The 25317-nt window shown below is 28.0% G+C and overlaps 2 protein-coding genes and 1 long non-coding RNA gene across 7 annotated transcripts in view; all 3 read left to right on the forward strand.

Moving 5' to 3' along the window:
• Positions 1-1830, forward strand: part of LOC136076699 (uncharacterized) — a 2411-nt gene extending 581 nt beyond the window's left edge. For 2 of the 3 annotated variants that reach the window (XM_065790057.1, XM_065790058.1), the window contains exons 1-4: positions 1-339; positions 414-828; positions 904-1198; positions 1288-1830. The exon at positions 1-339 is cut by the window's left edge and continues 581 nt beyond it. In XM_065790057.1, the coding sequence (XP_065646129.1) occupies positions 1-339; positions 414-608 (534 nt within the window). In that variant the 3' untranslated portion in view covers positions 609-828; positions 904-1198; positions 1288-1830. Of the gene's footprint in view, positions 829-903; positions 1199-1287 lie in introns of all 3 variants that reach the window. The other variant, XM_065790059.1, reaches the window with a different exon arrangement.
• An 11870-nt stretch (positions 1831-13700) lies between these two features.
• LOC136076701 (uncharacterized) lies at positions 13701-16704 on the forward strand. 2 transcript variants are annotated; one of them, XR_010636528.1, is made up of 3 exons: positions 13701-14035; positions 14187-14295; positions 16505-16704. It is a non-coding gene; the product is annotated as an uncharacterized LOC136076701 (long non-coding RNA). The 2 variants fall into 2 exon arrangements; XR_010636527.1 differs by lacking the exon at positions 16505-16704 and adding an exon at positions 15640-16498.
• A 2-nt stretch (positions 16705-16706) lies between these two features.
• Positions 16707-24669, forward strand: LOC136076700 (uncharacterized). Of its 2 annotated transcripts, XM_065790061.1 has the most exons (6): positions 16707-16724; positions 22225-22282; positions 22380-22526; positions 22599-23767; positions 23884-24045; positions 24406-24669. In XM_065790061.1, the coding sequence occupies exons 4-6, from the start codon at positions 22834-22836 to the stop codon at positions 24558-24560; spliced, it is 1251 nt and encodes a 416-aa protein (XP_065646133.1). In that variant the 5' UTR covers positions 16707-16724; positions 22225-22282; positions 22380-22526; positions 22599-22833; the 3' UTR covers positions 24561-24669. The 2 variants fall into 2 exon arrangements, with proteins under 2 accessions (XP_065646133.1, XP_065646132.1); XM_065790060.1 differs by lacking the exon at positions 16707-16724 and having other exon boundaries at positions 20741-22282.
• The last annotated feature ends 648 nt before the right edge of the window (positions 24670-25317 follow it).

Genomic DNA, 25317 nt, shown 5'->3' on the forward strand with positions numbered 1-25317 from the left:
ATCACAAAAAAATTGAATGAAGTTGTGAATGCTTATAAATTAAGTTTGAAGAGAAAATCGAATATGGATTTTTTTATGCCATTTGATATCCTTAATAAAAATATAAAGCTGAAGAGGGAAGAGCAGATCTTCTACAATCATCAAATGGATGATAGAAAGAGCTGTGTATTAACCAGCCAAACAGTTGTTGAGCATCCTGCTAACAGGCAGTTGATACCAAAAAACATGGATCTTGATTATGTAGAGCAACTGTACACAGAGTCAAGCTCTGAAAATGATGATAACGTTGATGATTTTCAGCCTTTGTTTGAACGACCCAAACGGAAGTTTAAATCAAAGGTGAGTAATAATAATTTTTGGAAATAAAAAAAGTTTTTTTATTAAATTTATATTAATTTTACTTTTGGTTTAAGGCGATGCCAATTGCCATTATGTGCGCAGAAGCTGGTATCTCAACCCACAAAGGAGTTAGTGTAACTCGCTCATTAAGTTATTTCCATAGTGACATTCCAACTCCAAATCAATCGGCTATTTTTAAAGCTGGTAAAAGGTTGCAAGTCACAACTCTACTTAAACTTAAAGAAGCTTTGTCTGTTCAATTATCCTGAAAAGGTGTGCCACCATATGATTATGGGATTAAAAAAGTGGAACGCATGGTCATCGCCCTTCAGTCTGATGGACCAATATTTTGGTACATTGGCCTCAAAACATTACATACTAGCGGAACTTCTAAAAATCTAGCCGAAATGATAACGGAAACATTGTTAGAGCATAATGTTGTGCATAAAATATCCCTTATAATTTGTGACACCTGCTCTGTCAATACAGGTTAGTAAAATTAAAATTATTTATTTTAAAATAATAAAATAATACAATTAAATAAGTTATTCCATTTTACTTCAGGTGGATCTTATGATGGTTCTGGTGGAGTAGTAGGGATTTTAAGATCTAAGCTATTTAACAGGCCTGTTCCTTATTATGGATGCAATGCTCACATTTTGGACCTTGTTTTGAAAAAAATGGTAATTTTCCACTTGCCAACACCATCAAAATTGCCTACTCTAACTGATTTTAAGTTCATTCAAAAACTAAAAAATAAGTATCCGCAATTAAAAGAATCATACAATATCCTGGATAAAACACCTCATCCTCCTCCTACTGTAAAAACCTGGAGAGATGATTATAAGCTATTGGCTAGGTTTGTTTTATTAAAAATTATTATTTTCAATATCAATGATTTGTATATGTGATGAATGCGTTGATCCATTTTATTGTTTATTTTTCCAGGTTATGTATTGCATTTAGGCACTATTTGGACAACAATATTTTACCCAAACTGCAGCTACCAACGAAATTACCAAGTTCTCACTCAGCAAGGTGGAACAGCAGAGCAATATATGTCTTGTTAGGCTACTTTCTACTTCCTGAAGAACGACCATTATTGAAAGAAATAGCTAAATTTATTAGCTGTTCTTGGTCACTTACATGGTTTAAAATGAGAGAGGAACCCAACTGGGAAAACTTAAAAGAAACTACATCAAGTTGCATTAAAGCCCAAGAAGCTCTGACAAGACATATTCTTGGTGTTAAAATCTCATTCAAGAATGTGCATTGAACAAATGAGGTAGCTAAGAGAGGACTCCGAGCTATGGACATCCGATGTTCCCGGGCTAAGTCTGATGATGCTCTTGAGAGACTTTTTTTAACAGAAATGTTTATGCAAATGTCGAATAAAAAATAACTTCACTTTATAAACTTTGTCGTATTTCTTTTGCTTATGTATAAAATAAAAAGAGACTAAAAAAAAGAAATAAATTTGTCTTATTTCCATAAAGGTCATATTTCCATATATATATATATATATATATATATATACATACATTTATATATATATATATACATACATATATATATATATATATATATATATATATATATATATATATATATACATACATATATATATATATATATATATATATACATATATATATATATATATATATATATATATATATATATATATATATATATATATATATATATATATATATATATATATATATATATATATATATGTATATATATATATATATATATATATATATATATATATATATATATATATGTTATAATATAATAATTTAAAGTATGCATTTTGTGTTTCAGAGTGACTGAATATAAAAATGTAGTATAGCTTATATACTACATTTTTATATTCAGTCTACTTATATACTACTATATATACGACTACTTCTATGCACTTATTGTTATTGACAATAATCTATTGATGTATTGATTTTCGATTTATATATGATGTTTTTATTTGTATATACTTATTTGTTACATTTTTTCATTTCAGATTTATTATATGATAGATTTATGGGATCTAGAAGAACAAAGTATTGTAAATTTGTATGAATTTTTTAAAAGACATATACTAATAATTAGTCCAGTCAATGTCTAAACTTCAATGTTGCATATGTCATTTTAAAGTAGTTTCTAGGCTTTTCTTAATGTGTTTCTTATTCACATGGTTTTTCAAGCAAGGTCTGCAAGCAAATTTGAGCTGAAAAATTTTTTCCTAGCCTTTAAGGAGAAATGATGTTGTTCTTTGTTTAATTTAATTTGTTTAAATATAGTAGTTTCAATAAATAAATGTTCTTTTGTTCTTGGTTTTTTTACTTATTTGTTTTCAGATTCATAAGAACTAGGCAACTAAGCTTAGCAAGATTGATTTATTTTTTAGTGTAATTGGAAAGAACTTGAGCGTTTTTTAGTCACTTCACACAGTATTAGTGGTACTGATATTAGTTACTGATTAAGTTTACTTTTTTTTTATATTGGATTTATTTTATATTAGATATATATTTTGTGTGCTTAACATGGAAAACTAACTGTAATTTGTTGTCATGAAAGTGATCAACAAATTACAGTCAGTAATTTGTTGATCACTTGCTTAAATAATTTTATGCATTGTAGCCTAGAATTTCTGTTAAATTAAAAATACTTGATTTAAATAAATATTGTTTAATATTTTTGAAAAACGACATATGTATATAAACATAAAAAGATAAAGATTTCAATAAATCTTAATTTTAAATATAGTCTTTCATTATAAAAGATTACAATTTGTAAGATTCGTTTATATTTTTTAATTATTCAGTTGTAACAATAGTAATATTACTGGTAATATGTTTAATGATAATAGTGAAATTGAAGTAGATAATATTAGGCTCAAAGAAGTTATTAATGTGAATGCTAATAGGCAACTTAAAAATTGTTGTTGTCAAGTGAAAGAGGTAGATCTAGACAAAATGAAATTAATTAAAATCTAGACAAAATGAACTTAATTGTGGTTGAAATGTAAAAAATGCTGCTCAGCAAGCAGCAAACTTACTTGCCAGTGTCAAGCAGTGTTAATGTCTATTAATTTGATTTTACTTTAGACAATTTAGAACAAAACAAAGTATGCATTTTACTATTTATAGTAACTTTATATTACAATAACTAATTAAATTTTTTCATAATTTCAAACACATTTTTTTTTTGGTTGTCTTTGTCATCACTTGATTAGTTTGCTTACTGTTAAAATATGCTTTTAATTTTGTAAATTTAATATGTGAAATTTACTCTATTAATCATTAGTCAACAGTTAGAGAGAAGCTGGAGCTTAATTAAGAAATGCTGGAAATTAAATCAAGGAAAAAATAATTTTGTTTACTGGTAACATAATAAAACCAGTTACTACTATTTATTGCGTGTTTTTTTACTTTTTTTAACATGCTGTTTGGAAACACTTTCTCTCCCTCTCTTTCTTAGATGAGAGGGAGAATTAATAAAACTTATGTAATTACCTTACCTTATTAAGTCGTGGTGTTATTTGCTAGTGTTACTATATTGTGTTGTCTAGCTTTTTTATAATCTTTTCATTTTTAATTACTCTGGAGACAGAGTAATGTGTGCTTACAAATATTTTATGCTATGTGCTGTTGTTACTGTGTTTTGTGTTGATAGACGTAGGCTGTTATAGCTATTTTTTTATTCTTGTTAGAAGAATCAGTATAATAATAATTTCTGTAATATTATTATACTGATTCTTCTAACAATAAAATGAAAATAACACTTTTTTAATTAAAAATTTTAATTTTTTTTTCATTTGTTTTTAGGTATTTGCAGGCTTTATTTGACTTTCTTTTTCTGGAACCTGTGTTTTGACAGATTTTAAAAAGAACTTAACTTATTTTTGTGCGGTTTTTATGTCGTTAATTATAAGCAATGACATTGCTGATAGGGAGTCAAAGTTAAAGTATTATTTATAGACAAATTTGTATTTAATTTTTCAGATCATATATCAAGTTTGTATTATGTTTTGTTATTTATGATTTAATTACTCATAACCCGTATTAGGGGTTGCTTACTGCTAGTTTTTTATTATTGTTAGTGTTGTAAATTTCTACTGTTATTATTATAATTGTAGTTGTTATTGTTATTACTACTGTTATTATTACAATGATTATTATTGTATTATTATACAGGCCAACAAAAATCAAATTTTTTTCTGGTGTTGATCAAACAATTTGTTTTTTTGTATAGCATTTCTCATTTTGATTTCAAATATGCAACTCATTTTTCACCATCATATGTTTGTTTTTAATGCACTTAATTTTTAAATACTTATATATACTTATTCAATAAACCAAAAATTATTTTTATGTGAAAAAAAATCTGCGTATTCATTTAGTTAATTAATTTATTTTATTAATGCATGTAAATGTTTTATAAATATTTTTATATAAAGAAAAAAGAAAAAACACTAGGTATATTTTATGAAAGTATATGTCCGTTTTACGTTTAATTTTAACATAAAACTGATTAATTGAACGTAATTGAACATTGAATATACTGAATGACTTTATAGCTTTGAGCGGCCGTGGCGCAGTGGTTAGAGCGTTTACTATATAAGCAAGAGATCCAGGTTCGAACCGAGCTCTGGACAAATTTTCGCGTCACGGTATGGAAGGAGGCGTGAACTTCCAGGTTAAATGCACTTCCGCGGTGTTCTGTGACAAGACCGTATGGACTTCTTGGGGCACATAAAAAAAAAATAGCTTTATTTTTTTAAATATTAACTTTTAAGGTGGTTCACCACTAAAAATTTTTATCAAAAGTTGGTTTTTGAGATTACTTTTGTTTTCTGGTAATTCAACGTAGCTGTAAACATTTCTGGAGTCTGTTTTAATATGTCTTGAGTATTTTTTGAGGTATTTCACTTTATTTAGACCTTATTAGACAACTTTTCATAGCAACGACCCCTAGCAACACAAACTTATGTTTTATGTCAAATTTGGTTAGTTACGCATTAGTATAGTAGGCCAGCATGGTTTGACAAAAGTTTAGAATATAACAGTGTATGGAAGGTATTTTTGTATGATTCATCAGATACTATCTTCTGATAATTTATTGTTGTAATTAAAAAGCTTTGTATATTTTCTTATTATTTAGTTTAACTTATCGGTTTTATATTATATATTTTAAAATATTAGAATATTATATATAATGGAAAAGGAAAAAATCATTTCATTGCAACGAAGACGAAAATGTTGATCGTGTTTCAGTCAGCAAAGTTTCTTCAATAAAAGCTGATAACTATAGTAATCCAGAAAATTATAAAATAATAAACTTTTTTATTTAAAAAAAAGTTATTTATAGTTTTTGGCAGTTGCCCAGAATGTAACAGTTGTATTGTTTTTACAGATGACAACAATAAACGAAGTAGGTTTTCTCTCAAGCTGAACTTTAAATGTACCAAATGTAATTTTCATTATTGCACATATACATCTAATGATGTTAAAAAATCTGTACCTAAACAAGGCAGAATTTATTTCGATATCAACCTCAGAATGGTTATTGCTTTTCGTGAAATTGGGAAAGGACACCAAGCCTTAGTGGACTTTTCCCAAATCGTAAACACTTCATGTATGAATAACAACTCATTTAAAAAAGTCAACAGCATATTCAAAATGCAAAAACGTGAACATGTTTCACTAAATGGTGTGGTGACCACTATTTCATATGGGCAATGTATTGACTTTGAAGTCTTTTGCAAGTATTGTACGGGATGTAGAATGTAAAAAAGAAAGCAGAATAATCCAGGATATGCTGAATGGAAGGCTTATCATATTTGCTCCTTAAATCACACAGCCTCGTCCGGGGCAATGAAAAGTGTTGGTGGGGTAAAGATATTTTATCGTTCTGTAAAAAAAAAAATGATTTGATTTATAAATATTATTTGGGAGATATGGATTCCTTTGCATTTTATGATGTTCTTAACAGTAATCCATAAGGAAAGTATCAAATTGAACCGGAAAACTTAGAGTGTGTTGGTCATATCCAAAAGCACATTGGTACCAGACTATGTAGTCAAAGAAAAAATCGGCATCACGGTAATCGGTTAACTAGACAAGAAAAATTGACAGAATGCGCAATTAATAAAATACAAAACTATTTTGGTATGGCATTAGACAGGTTGCAGCTAATAATTCCTTAAGTGAAAATGAAAAGGTATACCAAATGAAAAAAAACATTAGCGCCGTTCTTTACCTTTGCACTAATTTTCCAGATCAATTTCATCGCCACGTGTTATGTCTAGTGGGTTCCAATAGCTGGTGAAAATGGAAGAAAGAAAATTCTTCATGTTACAGTATTTACATACCTAAAGTTAATTTACCAGTATGAATATATCATATCATTAAGAAAGAGTTTGAAGAATTGAGTGATGACAACCTTTTGAAAAAATGCACTCATGGTCAAACACAGAATTCTTATGAGGGTCCTAATAGTATTATATGATCTAGATGCCCGAAAAACATTTTTATTCACAAAGCTTCATTTGAGTTGGGAGTGAACTCAGCTGTATTGTATTTTAATGAGGGAACTGCTGGTGTTCTGAGAGTAATGAGTCACCTCAACCTTGAAAATGGTGTAAAATCCACAATGTCCTCATTTTATAGGGATCAAAAACGCGTTACCAGTATGAATAAAAAAAAACACTTTTGAAAAAAAAAGTAGAAGGATGCATTTAAAAGCCATTAATAAGGGTTGGCAAAATGAAGAACAACAACAGAAAACTTTTGAACCATACTTATCTGGAAGTTTTTGATATTTTTTTTAGTTATAAAATGTTTATTGTTGTTTTTCTGCATTCGCTTTTTTGCGCAATTTTTAATTTTTGAAATGTCATAACTTTTAAATGACTTGAGTTTTTTACTTCAAATTTTTAGGACATGTTCTACATATAATGATAGAGGGCCTGAACCAAATAGCTTTGTTCAAAGTTATTTAAATTACGGTAATACAGCATGGGGTAGTACCTATAAAAGCAAACTAGAACCTCTCTATCGTAAACAGAAGCATGCTATACGAGTAATTAATTTTAAAAATAAAAACGAACACACAAAGCCTCTTTTTGAACAGATGTCTTTACTAACATTGTTTGAACTAAATATATATAATGTTCTAAGTCTTATGTATAATAGTAAAATGCAAAAAACTCCTTCAATTTTCTATAGTCTTTATAAACAAAAGCCCGAGTATAAATACCTGTTGCGCACAAATAGTACCCTTTTTGAGCTTTCATGCAAAACTAAGCTTGTGTAATTTAAAATTACTTATCGTGCACCTCATATCTGGAATAAGTTTTTATTACTTAATCAAAATATTATTAACCTTGAAAACTTAAATGGCTTTAAAAAAACTATAAAAAAGAGTATTTTAAAGTATAAAAATTTACTTACTGATTTTTTCTAAATTTGTTCACTGCTAGCTTCTTATATAAACTCTTATTTTTTAAAATACTTTAATATATATTTCAAACATTGCGTTAGCAATAAACGTGGTAATATTAAGAAAAAGTAACGATACATGTTTGTATAATTGTTATCTTACACTTTAATACAATTATAGTGTAACAATTTAACGTAAAAATTTTGTAAATATTTTAATTTTTCTATACGTATATATATATGTATATATGACAATGTAAAGCGGTTCTTGATGATAAGACCTTTTGGTCTTCTGCAAGTTTCTCGCGTTCTTCTTACAGTTCGTATTACAGAAGTTTGTTTATTATTTATGTTTGTGATTTTTTTTTATATCTATATGTATATTCAATCTTAACGAATCTCAATTATGTAATCACGAAAATCTATATTATGGAATAAAAAATACATAACAAAAACAAAACATAATAAGAAAGTAATATATAGAACATTTGATCCGCATTTTTGTGTTGAAATAAAATATTCCAATCGATTGATGCAATGAAGTTTGATATTGAATTATAATCACCTTTGTTGTAACTAAACAATTGAGGTTCGTTTTCGGGTAGCGATTCTGAAACTAAAAATTTTCAAGGTGATACTAAAGTGACCCTTAGTATTATTACCTAGCATTAGGAGACAAATTTAAAATAGAATTAATGTTATAGGGCGTAGTAAGTGCAACATATTTTTTGGGGAACCTTAGGATGTCAGAAGACAGGTTCTTGCATTGTAAGTCTGAGTGCAAGGCAAAAAAAGATGTATACAAAGTTCAATCAAACAAACAGAAGGTATGAGGTAAGATGCTAGATGAATAAAATGAACAAAGAATATAGAGTTGTGAAGCAAATAGTTACAAAAAATATAGATTTTGTTAAAGGGTGTATTAAAGGGCTAGATAGAAAAATATTTACAAATGAAGTTTAGGTAAAAACGAGTTGGATGGCTCATTTTGAAAAATTGCTAAATGAAGAGTTTGAAATGATCAAGGAAGGTGAATAAGATTGGAGGACCAGCAGATAACAAGTAGTGAAGAAAAATGAAGGATGCTCAAAAAGCTCAGTTCGACAAGGCTGATAATCCTTCCAGTGTATTGAGGTAGGTTTTGAAAGCTTCAGGGATGCAGATGTTCATTATGTTTTAGATCTTTGCAATGAAATTGTTCAAATATAAAATTCGTAATGATTAGAAGCATAAAATCAAGCCATGGCTGTTCTAATTATTATATTTTAAAGGTTGGCAATCATACCATGCTTGCAAAAATTTAAGTTCAAAATATTTGTGAAATTTAATAACTTAATTACTTTAAGATATTTCAAAGGCATTGAAGTATAATTAATTGCCAAAATATTGGTAAAACTTTATAACTCAATTACTTGGCAATATTTTAAAAGCATCAGAAAAGCTAAAGAAGTTTCAAAGGAAATAAAGGAATTAATTAAAAAAGCCGTAGGAAATAAAATGACTTACACGCAGATTTCTGAACTTTACAATGTTTCTAAACCAGATATAAGTCACACTATGAAAAGATTTTGTCTGCGCAAAACTATTGAAAGCAAACCTTGCTCTGGAAGACCTTAAGTTACAACTGAAAAGTCTGATAGATTATCAGTAAGGTATTCCAAAAATAATCCTCACAAGTCTGCTGTCTAACTTAACGCATCAGTTTCATGGCACAAACTTTGGCGTCAATACAACTAAACGCCAATTACGACAAAATAATCTCTATGACTGTTGCCCAGTTAAGAAATGGCAAATACCTGCAAGAAATTTAAAAACAAGAATAAAATTTGCAAAAGATCATATTAGTTGGTCTGTTAATGACTGGTCAAAAGTCTTTTTATTTGATGAATCAAAGTTTATGCTATAAAGTAGTGACGGAATTAAGTATGTTGGGGGCCCAGTAGGAGACAGATTAATCCAAAATATCAGTTACCCACTGTTATTCATGGAGGAGGAAATGTTATGGTTTGGGTATGTTTAATCGTGACAATGTGGGTCCCATTCATTCACTTAGAAGGTTTTATGGACCAGAGAGTTTATTTAGACATCATAAAGAAAGTTATGCTGCCACATGCAAAGCATAAAATGACTTGCAAACAGATCTTACAACAAGATAATGATCCAAAGCATTTAGCCAAATCTGTTAAAGAATAATTTAAATCACAAAAAATCAAAGATCTTAAATGGCCTTTACAGAGCCCAGATCTTAATCCTATTAAGCATCTTTGGGAGTACATCAACTGGCAATTAGTTGGTAAAAAAATAACTAACAAAGACCATTTATTAGCATTTATTAAAAAAAGTTTGGTATAATATTCCTCAGGATGTACTCATTAAATAAGTAGATTCAATGCCTCATCGCTGTGATGCTGATTTAAAGACAAATGGATATGCCACCAAGTACTAAGTGTTTTATTAAAACTATTTTATTGTTAAAAAAATTGCTTTTTTGTGAATTTTAGTAACCGTTTAATTTTACAACTTTTGTGGCTTGTATTTAAGTTGAAATAATATAGAGCACATTTTGTAAAAATTTCAGCTTATTTATGAAAGTTTGTGAAAAGTTATGCAGTAAAAAATGAAAAAAAGTGGCATTATGAAAAACATGCAATCTGTAGAAGCGAAGAAACAAGGACGCTAGCATAATGATGAGGATCATCATTATAATTGATTAATTTTTTATAATTGATAATTTGCAAAAAGTTATCAGGATTGACATAAATCCTGATAACTTTTTGCAAAAAACTTTGTAAATAATCAAATAAAAGTATTTTGTGCTAGTATTCCTAAGAATACTAATACAGAGTAAGGGTATGGAAATTTAAATGTTGTACAAAAGCAAAGCAGCTTAGGTATTTATGCTAAAAAAACACAACACAAAGTCCAAAAAAATAACTTATTTAAAATAATAAAAAATAAAACCTTAACATTTATGAAATTCTGTTTATTCATATTAATAAAACAAATAAACCTTTGCTAACATAAAAAAACATTAGGCACCTCCCTACAAACTAATTCCCCAAACATGTAAAGTGAATTTTTTCCTTAAGTTTTACTTTGACATTTCCAAACCCGTGTTTTCCAATGGTTCTCTACAGCAACATTTAAATGCCATTATGGATTATTTGAAACAATTTTTTACAACTGCATGCCGTTCCTGACATTAATATGAAGCAGGTTGTACTGGTTTACATGTTATTAGTAGCAGGGTGACCTGATCTGACAAATAAAAAGTGTATTAGGGATCCTTTTTTTTTTTTTTTTTTGTCAGTGATGCTGGTTTAACAAATTGAATAGAAAAAGGAAAAATACTTCAAGCTAAAAATAAACTTAACCAAACAAATATTAGTTAAAAAAAAACATTCAAGTCAGATTAATAAATACAAGAAAAACATGTGTTTGATCATCTATGTGCTTGATCACCAATGCCAAAACTATGAGAAGCATAAACTAATGTAAAAAAATTAACAAAGTAACTTAAAAAAATATATAGTTGGATGAATTTTTTAAATAGAACACCCAGCATAATCTATTAAAAAGGCTGAAAATTTATAAAGATAGAGAAAAATCAAATATTTTCAGAATCTTTTTATTCTATGTGTTTTATCTCCATTACTAGGGATTGCAATACCAGTTAACTGGTTTACAAGTAAATCAAACTGAAAATGTATAATTTTGTTACTGGTGAATTTATCCTTAATTACTGGTTAATTTAAAAAAAATATATTATAAAAATCTAAGAAACTAAATACATTCATTCAATAAAAAACTACACTACTCATCTTTTCAATAAAAAGTAAATGGAGATATGTTTTTGTCCCCATTAACTTTTTTACTTAAACAGTTATTTTTTTTTTGTTACTATTCTGTCTCAAGTATTTTGCTGATTTGATATTTACTGAATGTGCACATAATTAATTTGTACGTAGCTCATATCATAAACAAAATCTTTTCAAAACATGTTAAAGAGGTAATAAAAATAACAAATTGCCTGTTTCATGGGAGAAAAAAATATTTCTAGTTGCTAATTACATTTTTTTAAATACTTTATTAAATCATTTGTTTGGTGCAGTTGTTACACTATCAACAGCCAAAGTTGGTTTGCTACTTGTTACATATTTGTTTGTACACCTTATAATTTAAGAGCACTGTTTAGCGCTAAAGGTTATACAAATATTCTTAAGTCTCTATACGATTCAAACTTATATACTTAAGTATCTATGGGATTCAAAAGTATAATGCATTGTATGGTGCAGTGTGTAAATCTAAACATGCTGGGAGTACATCTATATATTGCAATATATAGATGTACTCCCAGCATGTGTAAATTTAAACACTCAGTAGGTAAACCTAAAGTGTGACACTGCATCATGAAGTGTCCACCCCAATTTACCAACAATAACAAAAAAACAACAACAACAAAAAGCAATACATTTACCAAAAATATAGGTGTTTTACATAAGAATGTTATAAGTTGCAAAATATATGTACAGTCTACATTCTGGATGATTCGCTCTAATATAGCTAGGCTAAATCGAGGAGAGCAGCCATGAACAAAACAAAACAAAAACAATGCAAATAAAATAAAAAATACACACACAGAAGGTTGCTATTAGTCAACATTCATATTTATATCTTATATATCTTCTATAGTGAGATATCTTTTATCACCAGTGATACAACTATTATTTCTATTTATCTTAATGTAACAAGTAATATTTTTATTTGGTTATGAGGGCATATTTTCTAATGTTGTTAAAAGGGATTGATTTTAATTTATTTTGAAGTGGATTTAAATCCATTAATGCAGAGTATTTAAAAGAATATTTATCGTAGGATATTGTATTTTATGTTGGCACACTCAGTGCACCTCTACAAGAATTTCTTGTAAGTTGACAGCTAATTGCACTGCGTAAGGTAAACCATTTATTAAATATAGGAGGTAGTTTTTTATTTAGGCAGCTGTGAATAAATAAACAAATTTGAAAAGTGCAAATATCATGCACTTTTAAAATTTGTAATGCGCTAAATTTATTGGTAGAAATTCAATAACCCTGACTTCTTTTTTCTGCAAAATAAATAAACGATTTACAATACTTATGTTTCGACTCCATGATAGAAGGCAATATGACTATTCCTATCAGGTAATATTGATATGATAGAAGGCAATATGTCCAACCTCTCAGTCAATATTGACTGATAGGTTGGGGTGGAGCAAGAAGTCTTTATTTTATTTATTTATAATTTTATTTAGGAAGTCTTATACTCTTTATCTACATTATATATATATATATATATATATATATATATATATATATATATATATATATATATATATATATATATATATTAAACAACTTTAAAATGTATTCTACACAATAGAGTGCTCAATGTTCTTAAAAGAACAGAGCAATTATATACTAGTAGGATTTCCTACTAATATATATATATATATATATATATATATATATATATATATATATATATATATATATATATATATATATATATATATATATATATATATATATATATATATATATATATATATATATATATATATATATATATATAATTTTTAAATTACTGTAAAAAAAACAATTCATCATTTCAAAATAAACAACTTACCGACTACATTATCTTTAAAGAATTTCTTTGAAAATATGTATGGTTTATTAAACATTTACATAAGGGTATGTTTTAAGACGCTTGTTTTTAAACACTTTATTAAATCAAATAAATTATAGTATGCATTATAGTAATCTATACTTAAACGCCGTGGATAGCCTACGGAAAGTCGGTAGCCAAAAAAATAAAAATTTGTCTACCGAAAGTCCGTTTTATTAGCTAAGAATGTCACGTGTTAAAAATTTAATCTTGTTTATATTTTTTATCTTTTTTTACAACATTTTTTAAAGTATTTTTCATATAGCTGTTTTCATAACTTACTTTATTGCGTTTCTAGCGAAAGTATGGCTTTTTCATGCTCTGATTCTTTTGCATCATTTGCAGTTTTAAAAGAAGCTATTAGGAAGTACGAAGATACTTCTTTTATAAAGTTGTGGGTAAGAGATGCTAGAACTATTGAGGCTGCTAGGAAATCCATTCCTAAAAAAGCTGCTTTAATGGCAGCTGATATTAAATATAAAGTATTGTTGCATTCATGGTGGTCAAAAATTTAAATATTGTGGCAAAGGAAAGCGTAAAACTTCGTAAGTTATTGTGTTTATTGTTTTAGCAAAGTATAGAAATTTACTTTGATTTATATTATATTATAATTGTTATTGGATTATAACTTATAATCCAATAACGAACCGAATTAAAAAGTCTTATGTTGAATTTTGATTGTGCTAATAATTATAGAACTTTTAAAAAAGACTGTCCATTCTACCTGAATTTTAAAGCTTCTGAAGATGGTCAATTTTTAGTGTTACATAGAATGAATAATACACATAATCATGAAGTATCTGAAGTAAAAAATTTTTGTTTTGTATTTAAATAATTTCTTATTAGTTTTTAATATAAGTTACACACAAACACACACACATACATATACATACATACATATACAAATGCACATATATGTATATATATATATATATATATATATATATATATATATATATATATATATATATATATATATATATATATATAAATAAAGTTAATAAAAGATTGAAGATATTATAGGGAGGTTTAATTACTTTTTTGATTCAAGATCACACATTTTGAGTATTTTTTTTTTTTTAAGAAAGTAATTGATGTCAGAATTAAAATTGTATTGTTGAAAGTATATTATTTTTAAAGCTTTGTTTTGTAGGTTAAATAATCTAAAAAATGCACGAGACTTGGTTTGTCCCTAAACCTGACAAGCATATCTGAGATGTGATCCAAAAATTGAATGGTTTATATTGAGTAAAGTTTCATAATTGACATAGTGACACATTTTGGCTAGCATTCCATTTCACCGCTACACAATTTCACCGTTAAGTTTTTAAGACTAGAGGAGTAGGATAGATTTGAGTCAGTTTTGATTCTAAGATATTTTAATGAAACTAGGTTTTTATATATTTTAGTTTTAAGTTTAGGTTTTTATATTTTTTAGATTGATGTGATTTGTAAATGATGAGTTCAGTTTTGTTGGTATTAAAACTTAGTTTGTTAAAGTGCTGCACTTTAACAAACTAAGTTTGTAACTAGATTGGATAAATGACTAATATATTTGCTAATTTTTTTTAATGGTTGGTTTGTTATGAGTAATTTTATGTTGTCAGCAAAATAATAAGCCTTTAAAATTTTAGATATTAAGATCATTTATAAAAATGAGGAATAGCAATGGTCCTAATGTAAAATAAACATGTAAAAAGTTTATTTTCAAGAGCATTTTTAATAGTTTCAGTTATTTTAACAAGTACATGAGTTGTTAAGTGTCTGCTATAAAATCCATACTTATATTTGTGGAGACTTTGATTTTTTTCAAAAAAAGCTATAGAATAATGTTAGATAGAAGAGAAATTGATTGATAATTTGTGTGGTCCATTATAGAACCTTTTTTATGTATAGGAATGACTTTGAATATCTTAAAGATATCTAGAAATAAGCCTTTATTAGTAGAACTATTATATGGTACAAAGAGGTTTAGAAGTAACATGATAATTAAGTTTAAGAAGGTGTGTGGGATCTAAACTTTTATTGTTTTCTATAATTTTTTTTATTAAATTAGACACCATATTCAGTCACTAGATTAAGAAAAAAGAATTAGAATTTTTTAAATAGCCAGACAAGATACTATAAGAAGAAATCATTTTACTTTTAGATGGGCATTGTATTGTTTTATAAAAATTGTTGAAAGTGTTTGCAACAGCCATACTGTATAAGATGCTGTTACCATTAGATTCTGTTACCATTAGATTTGAGATGGTAAGATTTAATTGGTGTGGAGGATCTGTGTTGTAGAAGTTAATCTACTACATTAAACTTTGCCATGGCTACAAAAAAAACAACAGAAAACTTCAAGATGAAAATCGCAATTTTAAATCCAAATAAACAGGAATGTATACGCTTATACCAAGTACCATTGGTTTACCATCATGTTTAATCAGTATTAAAATGTTGTTGAATAATATATATATATATATATATATATATATATATATATATATATATATATATATATATATATATATATATATATATATATATATATATATATATATATATATATATACATATACATGGCTTTCTGATGAGCCTGCTGATGGTAAAACAAGTTGTTGAAGACCAGTAAAAATTAGATAAGTGTTTTTACTAATTTATTATTGCTCCGTTCTTTAAGGACATTAAGCACTCTATTTGTAGAATACACTAACATAGTTTATATATATATATATATATACATACATACATACATACATACATACATACATACATACATACATACATACATACATACATACATACATACATACATACATACATACATACATACATACATACATACATACATACATACATACATACATACATACATACATACATACATACATACATACATACATACATACATACATACATACATACATACATACATACATACATACATTATAAACCAATTAATTTTGTACAGATTGTTTTGAAGTGGACTGAATTTTCTTCTTTATTAATCTTTGCTTTAAATTCAGATTCTCTATAAGCACTTGCCAAATCAAAGAAAACTTCCAGATTATGCTATCGAGAAAGCTAAAGAGTTAATGCATTTAAAACCGAACAAAAAACTGCTACAAAAAGAGTTGATTAAATCCTCAGGTAAAATTATCACTCTAAGAGATCTTTCAAACATTGCTGCTTCATCTAACAAAGTTGAAATCAGGAATGATATCACAACTTTAAAAGACAAATATAGTAAGTAGTCTTATGAACTGATAATGCTTCTTGTTTTTTATTTTATTTTTTTTTCTCTTAAATTTGGCATGTTTTTAAATGTTTCTCCATTTGTTTCTGTTTTTATTGCTCAATAATTTGTAATTTATTGATTTTATATTGTTTTATTAGGTCAAATTTAAACTATATTTTCTGAATCTTTCTGGTTTTGTTTAGAAAGCTAATATATTGACTTATTAAATTGAAAATAGGGATTGTTGTTGCCATATCAGTCTCAGCTTTAAGGTGAACAGTTTCAGCTTCAACTTGATGCTGAACTTGAAGTTGATAAGGATTATTATAATCAGCTTGAGAGAGAGTGAGTTTAGGAGTTACTCCTAAAGTTTAGGAGTAACTCCTAAAGTTTAGGAGTAACTCCTAAAGTTTAGGAGTTACTCCTAAAGTTTAGGAATTACTCCTAAACTGCCCCTCAAATGATTTTATGCAAGTGAGACTAAATGAATAACTTCTAATTTTAGATGATTAAATTTTAAAAATTTATTTTTAGATCTAAAATTAATTAATCTAGATAAATTGTTTACAGTGATGCAAATAAAATTATATAATAACTATAAATATATGTATTATATTTAGTATATGTAAATATATATTCTAGGAGTGCACCGATCAAGTCTTACCCGAAAGCGTGTACGGTCGCACGCCTTGTTTGTCCACATTTAAAGTAATTTTTTTGGACAAAATTTTTTCTAACTAAATTTTTTGGAGCTATTTAAAACTTTTTTTTAAGTTTTTAACTACATTTTTCAAACAGAGCAATTGTTATGTTCATTATCTCCAGTATTTCGTATTAACGCTGGAAATCGGGCAATATAAAGGAAGTAATTTCAGACTGGGATCAAATGTGGTAAATACATTTATAAAAAAATCATGAATTTTTTTAGTTAATTTTAGTTAAAATATACTGCCTTTTTCCTCAAATTGTATGAAATTCGGTAGCTAAAATTACCTACCTAAAAAAAAGAATACAAAGTTTTAAAAAAGTTTTACAAAATGAATATTTTTTTGGAATTTACTATTTTTAAGTTATTAATGAATAAATTATAAATGAATAAATAAATGAATAAAATATAATATTTTATTTCGTTACAACTTTGTTTCTTTTTTTTTTAGAATTGGTTTTTTTCTAAGTAGATAAGTTTACCTTTTTACCACAAATTATTGAAACGCTTTAAAAGTTAAAAGATGCGAACTGCCATGGTCAGTGTGTCTAAAAAAATTGCTTTAAATGTGGACAAACTTTGTGTGCGACCGCCAATCTTTTAGTCTTGTCCGCGCAAAATAATTTAATTTGAATAGGATGCCAGGTAAAAAAATTTTCATTTTGAATGTCTTGGGATGCCAGCTAAAAAAGCCTGCTTGATTTTTTATTTTCTATGATAAAATTTAACAGATGTTTAGATTTTACTGTACAGTATCTACATAGGTATCTATTGTTTTAGCTTTTATTACCAATTAAAGGGCAACAAATATTCATATATTTTTTGACTTTGTTTGAATTAATTAATATAGATAGAGATGTTAGAATCAGAAAATAATTTAGGCTGATTAAGCTTCAACTTCAACCTGACACTTCAAATCAGCTTTACCCTGAAGCTGATTGCCAGAAATCAAATAAAACTTTCGTAATGAAAAGTTAAATTAAAAAATGGTATGTAATAGCAAAATTTGATAACACAACTTTGTTATAGTAATAGCTGCTTCTAATGTTTTTATTCAGCCATTCAGAAAATGTTTCTAAACTTTATTTATTTACATAAATTATTATTTTTAATTATTATTAAAACAATCACTTTTTTTATTTTCAGATGCTAATGTTGAAGTTTTATTAGATTCTGACAACAATTTGAAAGGGATTTTTTTCAAGACGATATTATGCACAGTGCGTACAATTCATATCCAGAGTTCCTTTGTTTTGATGCAACATATAAACTGTTACAAATTCGTCTGCCTGTTTATATTGTACTTTGTGAAGATAGTTGTGGTTAGTGTGTTTCTTTATACATTAATGATATGGTTGACACATCCCTAGATCAACTGTTGTAAATAATATTGATAACAGTCAATTTAGGAATGTATCAACCAATCACAAAATGTATAAAGGAAATGAACAAGTTTATATATTCATATACAAATATTTATTTTTTATGAATGAAGACTTTAAAGGTTGTAGGTTCTAAGTCTTTAAGAGTTAAGGTTAAGAGTCAGAAAAACATAAAAATGGGAGAGCGTTCCAAAAAATTGAATTGTAGGGGGAAAAAACTAGACAAATAAAAGACCATGCAGTGACAAATACAGTAAAAACTTATGACTTTACTTAATGACGAGTCAGATGAGAATGAGTTTTGGTTGCTGGAGCTAGAGCTAATAGCTTCTTTGAGCAGGAACCATGATAGTATTTGTAGAAAAGAGAAAGAAAAGCAACAATATGACGATGTGATAATGGTTGGAGGTTGGCTGCAAGAGCAGGGCCAACTATGTTTACAATGCGTTTTTGCACCTTGTTTAAAAAAGAAAAAGCATTATTAAAAGATTTACCCCAGATATGGCAACAGTATTCCATAAGCACAATAAAGAGGCTAATTTTGCAATGGATTTGATATACGGTTTCCAAGAAAGATCGGAAGTAAGAGTTAATCCTAGAAGATGAAGAGTAGATGACTCATCAAGTACATTACCATTCATAAATATAGGAAGATCTAAATTATTATGATAATGATTGGCTGAAAAAAGTTGAGTTTTATCTGAATTAAAGTTCACCAGCCACTGTATGCCCCATGCTGTAGCAGAAGTGATATCCTTCAAGCTCATATGCCCCCTCCAAGCATTCAGAGAGTGTTGGCTTCTTATCACGATAAGAATAAATGGTAGTATCATCAGCAAACAATGCCACCTAAGATGTGAGAATATCTGGAAGATTGTTAATGTAAATTAAAAAGAATATAGTGCCAAGGATAGAACCTTGAGGAACCCCTGAAGTTACAGGATATAAAGAGGAGTGCTGTCCATTGAGGACAAATTTTATACTACGATTGGAAAAAAAGGACTCAATAATCTTAAAGATGTTACCAGATACACTGTAAGAAGAAATCTTATGGAGTAGACCAGCACGCCAAGCTTTATTAAAAGCTTTAAATATGTCAAGAGCGATAGCCTTAACCTCTCCACCTCTATCTAATGCGCGAAAAACCCTATCTTGTCCATATTGATGATCAAAAAGTAAGTTATTTGATTCATGATGATAGATTAAGTGTTTATTAATGAAAGATTCAAAAACCTTGCTTATGATAGGAAGAAGACTAGTGGAAAGGTAGTTGGACAAGTCAGATTGCTCTCCAGAGTTTTTGAAAATATGGAATTTTTTCTTACACTCTTAAAAAAGAAATTATACAAACCTTCCTGCAAATTGCCTTTTTTTCAGGTAACGTAACTTGTTTGTTAAGGCAATTAGCCGGAGCCTTGACAAACAAGTTACGTTACCTGAACTAGTTCAATGAAAAAAAAAACTTGTGCGTTAGGTAACCTGAACTAGTTTGGTAAAGTAAACTGATAGTAAATAATATTTAATAAAGCAACAAACTGATAAATTTTACGTTTATTATGCTATTAATTTATTTTAGATTATATACTCCTGAAAAAAAAAATATGCCTGCTCTAAAAAAATTAATTACCACTTGTTTTGTTAAATTTTCAAATTAATAATATTGAATTGTCATCCTATTTATATATAAGTTAAATTAACCTGCCAAACTTTTTTGAAAGTTTTCACAAAGTGTTTAAAGGATTATGTTTTATTAGAGTTAAGTAATGAAAAATATATATGTACTTCTAATCAGCATTCTCAAAATTTGTTTAAAAGCAACTTCTTCAGAGTTCGTAGATTTAAATGGAATGTGTAATCTATTTCTGTAAAACAGCTGTAAAAAATTTTCTTTTTGCAAAAACTTAAATGTTTAACTCTTTTTAATTAACAACTTAGTATAAAGATGTAGTAACAATAGTAACAAAGCAGCAGTAAAAACAAGCTTAGAAATCCTCTGCTCCAGCCTAAGATTTAAACTATGCATACTTTAAGTACTTTACCAGTAATCTGGTACAACTGCATATAAACTTTGTATTAAGTACTTTTGAATCAGAAAATGTACTTCATAGAAAAGGGACATGACATTTGACAAGAAATACATTTATAAATCATTTCACATTTACAATTTAGCTTTAAATGCACGATCATCTTGTAATTGACAGATTACGAAACGTTGTAGCACAATAAAGTATTGAAAAAAATTTGATGATTTAATTGAAACATTAAGTAACTACTAACGTAACACATCTTAATGAAGAACCAAAGGTAAAGATGTAGAAAGAAGAAGAATTGCACACATGCAAATTCATGTTGAATATTTCAAAAGGAATGTTATCTGGACTACAAGCAGTAAAAGAGTTTAGTTGAAAAATGGATGTCTAACTATGGGTTAACTTGTTTAATTTGAATAGCAAGAAGGGTGTTGCAATTAGAATCAAGTGTCAATCTAGAGAAAAAGTTATTTGTAAATAGTTCTGCCTTATCCTTAGGAGAAGTAAAAGAACAGACCCATGAATTAAAAATGAAATGTTATACTTAAGTTTGTTAATGACACTGTTAAGGATTATACAAAAGTCTATAGAGCCTAACTTCTAAGGTAAGGTACACTATTTTGTAAACTAGGAATAATGATACTTAGCATTAAAAATCACTTTTTACATTGATTTCTTGCAATATTAAATATGAGTTTGTTCTCATGAGAGTTGTTCTTTTAGAAAAGATGAAAAGAATGATTACAATTAGATATAGCTGCTGCACAAACAGGCGAGAACCATTGAGTAAAATGGGGCTTGACTTAAAACCTGAAAGAATCAAAGCTTTCATAGTTACCATGATCCAGGAGGTTATATAGGAGGAGCATGTTTCAGCAAAAAGAGAAAAGTCATCAGCCCCAAGGGCATCATAAAAAAAATTGCAAAATGAATTCTAGTCAGCTTTAGGTTAGTAGTAAGTATTGCAATGATAGGGTGAATCCGAAGAAGAAGTACAAGACGAAAGATTTATGGAAAACACTGCATTCGTGGAACCACCTAAAGGAGAAAAAGAAGAGACTGTACGCAAGCTAGGGTCAGGTTTAAGACACATATCAAGGAGTTAAGGTAAGTGATTAGGTTGTCTAGAGAAAAAGTCACAAGTTAGCTATCTTAGTAACATATTGAGAAATACAAAAGTCATTGTAATGATGACAGAAAATGCACTTCTTCTTGTCTTTGCTTAGAAAGCGAATCCAACAAGACAGCAGGACATGGAACGGGTTGGACTGGATTTCAGGTTTACAGTAACTGGGTGATCATGGTGATAATATGCCAACTAACTTTCTATATTTTGCATTTGCATTGTTGCTAAATTGTTTTTTAATTAATGTTAATTTTACTAAAATAGGTGAAAATGAAGTAGCTGCCGTTGGTTTAATTACAAATGAAGATGCGGCATCATTAAGGTTTGACTATTTGTGTCATAACATGTATGTAAAGATAGTATTTTTTATTTAATGGTATTTTTTTTTGTCAAAATAACTATCTTTATAATATTTTTAGTTGGTTTGTAGAAACATTTAAAAGAAACAACTGTTCCTGGCCTAAAACTAATGCCATAATGACGGACAAAGACTTGATCGAGAGAGATGTTGTACGTGCTTCTTTTCCTGATGCGTCTCTTTAACTTTGCCTATTTCACACTCTTAGGTAAAATAATCTAGTAACAGCTAGTTAAATGTTACTTGTGAAAATAGTTAGTTAAAGGATTTTTATTTTCAGAACTTTTAATCGTGAAATTTCTTCTGTAAAACTTGGCATCACAAGTGGGCAACGAACGTCTTGTCTAGAACTCATTCAAAAATTAGCATATGCAAGATCAGAGGCCCAATATAATGAATTTTATGAGATATTTGTTTCTTCATCGCCAACTACAGTTCTCGACTATTTTAATAATAATTGGCACAACATTCGTAATGAATGGGTCTTTGGCTTAAATTATGCATGTGCTAATTTTATGAACACCACTAACAACCGTCTGGAAAATTTTAATGGAAAACTGAAAGAAGTTATTGACTGTAATAGTACGTTAGAAAACTTCCTTGAGATTTTATATGTTTTATTAGCCTCAATGCGAAATGAGAGAGATCACAAAACTATTTTCAAAATGCAGAGAATTTGTATTGACTTTTTTGAACCTAATTCTGCTGAAACAGGTTATAAAAATTTTCTGACAACATATGCATTTGAGCAAGTATTGAAACAATTTTCCTTGCGTTCTGAAGTACATCTTTTTTGTGACAATGAAAACCATATAGTTAAAAGCAGTGAAGGTATGCTTATAGTCACTTCTGATATGTGTGGTTGTACATTTAGAAAATCAATGGGTCTGCCATGTCGCCATATCTTTGCAGTTCGCCAGTTGCTAGGTTTGAATCTATTTGATGCCAAGCTATGTCTGGAAAGGTGGACAATGAAGTATTATCGTCAGCATCAAAGAGTTTTTAATACTTTTTCGGAAACTAAGGAGTCTTGTGTGGAGATTTGTGTTGCTCCAAGAAAAAAAACAATCCTTTCTCAGCACGAAAAATTCAAACTTGCACTTCGTACAACTTCAATATTAGCTACATTAGTTTCAGAGTCAACTGGACCTTCTTTTGAACAGAGAATGGAACTTCTACAAGAACTGCAAAAGGGTTGGGAGCATGGCAAAGTCATGGTATTAAATGAACTTGATGAGACAGACTTAAAGGTATCTGATATAGTCTCAAGTCAAACTTTTTCAGATGCAGGAGCACCAAACGATGTAGACCTTATTAAAAACTCTAACAAAAAGGATAGAAATGAGATCGATTTCAGAAATGAGTCTTCAGAGCAATATGTTACTGCCGATAATTTGCAACAAAACCAAGAAGAATGTTTTGTTGTGCAGGACAAAGCAGGTGTTCTAGGTATATATAAATTTCAAAAAAATTATATGCAATTGAGATTGATAATTATAGTAAATAGAGTTTATTAATTATGTAAGAATAGGATTGATTTATAGCATTTTGTACATTTATTTTAGATACTCAGTTAAAAAAGATTTGCTTGCCTCAAAGTGTTGTCCAATGTGGACGTGCAAAAGGTGCTACTCATATAACAATAGGTCTTCCTAAAAAACGTCTTTGTCGATCTTCTGATGTGCCAGTTCCTTTTATAAAACTTGAACCTGTTAAAAGACATGCTTGTATGTTAAAAATATTGTTTTACATTTAAAGCTAATAAATAACAAGTTATTTTTAAAAGTTTTTCTTTCTAATTTATATTAAGGGTCATCTATAAAGAGTTTAACTAGTAAATTGTAGTAAAAGATTTTTTTCTAGTACTAAGAAGATTACTTTTCTTGCACAATTTTAAACTTATATGTTTAATGATAATCACTGTGCAAAAATGGAAATGGTCTCCTATCTATATTAAAAAGTCAAATACAGCATGACATACTTTATTGGTGACCACTTAATTAAAATTAATAAATGTTTTAATGAATTTTTTTATTAATAGATGGTTTTACAGCATTAGTTATTAAGATTAAATGGTTTTGTTATAGTGATGCTTAGTTGGTTTTTTAAAGCTGACGACGTACAGAAAGCTCTTTCTGGTACCCTTATCAATAAGAGTGCTGTAGAAAAAAGACCGAATTGTATTCCATCATCTATACTTGATGAAAGTGCATTAGAGTTGCTTTCTTCATTGCAAATATAGTTTAGCTCAGATGCATGGAAAGCACTTGATAAAGTAATCAAGGCTAAAAAAAATCAACATATCTGGCCATGCGCTGTTTGCCTGATGAGCACAAGCGAAGAAAATAAAACTGGCAATGCAATAGCATGTGATTCATGCTTGTTGTGGTCACATAAAAAATGTGTAGGACAAAAAGAGAATTCCTTTTTAAAAGCAAGGTATTGGTTTTGTCGCACTTGTTATGGAAGATAATGATTTAAGTATTAACTTTATAATTTTTGTATATATATATATATATATATATATATATATTAAATTGATTGTTACAGTTTATATAGTTATATTTAGATAGTATTATATAGTATGATTGTTACAGATTATATAGTTATATTTAAATAGTATTATTTAGGTTGTATAGATTAGATACAGATTGTGAAAGTATTTATAAAACCTCAGTATGCAATGTCATATTTTATTTTTTGAGCTATTTTTTGATCCAAGCTTTAAGATAAATAAAAATCTAATCTTATAAAATAAAAAGAAATAGTTTTAAAGAAAAAGAGAAAGAAAAAAAAAACAGTTTTTTAGTAACAACATTTTTTCCTTTTTTGTTTTATTTGTTTTTTGTTTTGTATTTAATCTAGAAATATGAAATGCCAAGTCCTATGGTTTACCTTCTCGTGGTGCATTTCGTTAAATAAGTTACAAAAATTTTATACTTTGTAATTTTTAAACTAAAAACCAAGGCAATATTTGTTGAAATTATTTAAAGTTTGTG

This window comes from Hydra vulgaris, chromosome 02, assembly GCF_038396675.1.
Source record: "Hydra vulgaris chromosome 02, alternate assembly HydraT2T_AEP".
Classification (NCBI taxonomy): domain Eukaryota; kingdom Metazoa; phylum Cnidaria; class Hydrozoa; order Anthoathecata; family Hydridae; genus Hydra; species Hydra vulgaris.

Bases quoted from the DNA above. Each gene is read 5' to 3' on its own strand.
- LOC136076700 (XM_065790061.1), top strand. From the start codon at position 22,834: ATGAACACCACTAACAACCGTCTGGAAAATTTTAATGGAAAACTGAAA. The intron at 23,768-23,883 runs GTATATATAAAT...CATTTATTTTAG, and splicing joins GGACAAAGCAGGTGTTCTAG to ATACTCAGTTAAAAAAGATT. The intron at 24,046-24,405 runs GTATGTTAAAAA...GTTTTGTTATAG, and splicing joins ACCTGTTAAAAGACATGCTT to TGATGCTTAGTTGGTTTTTT.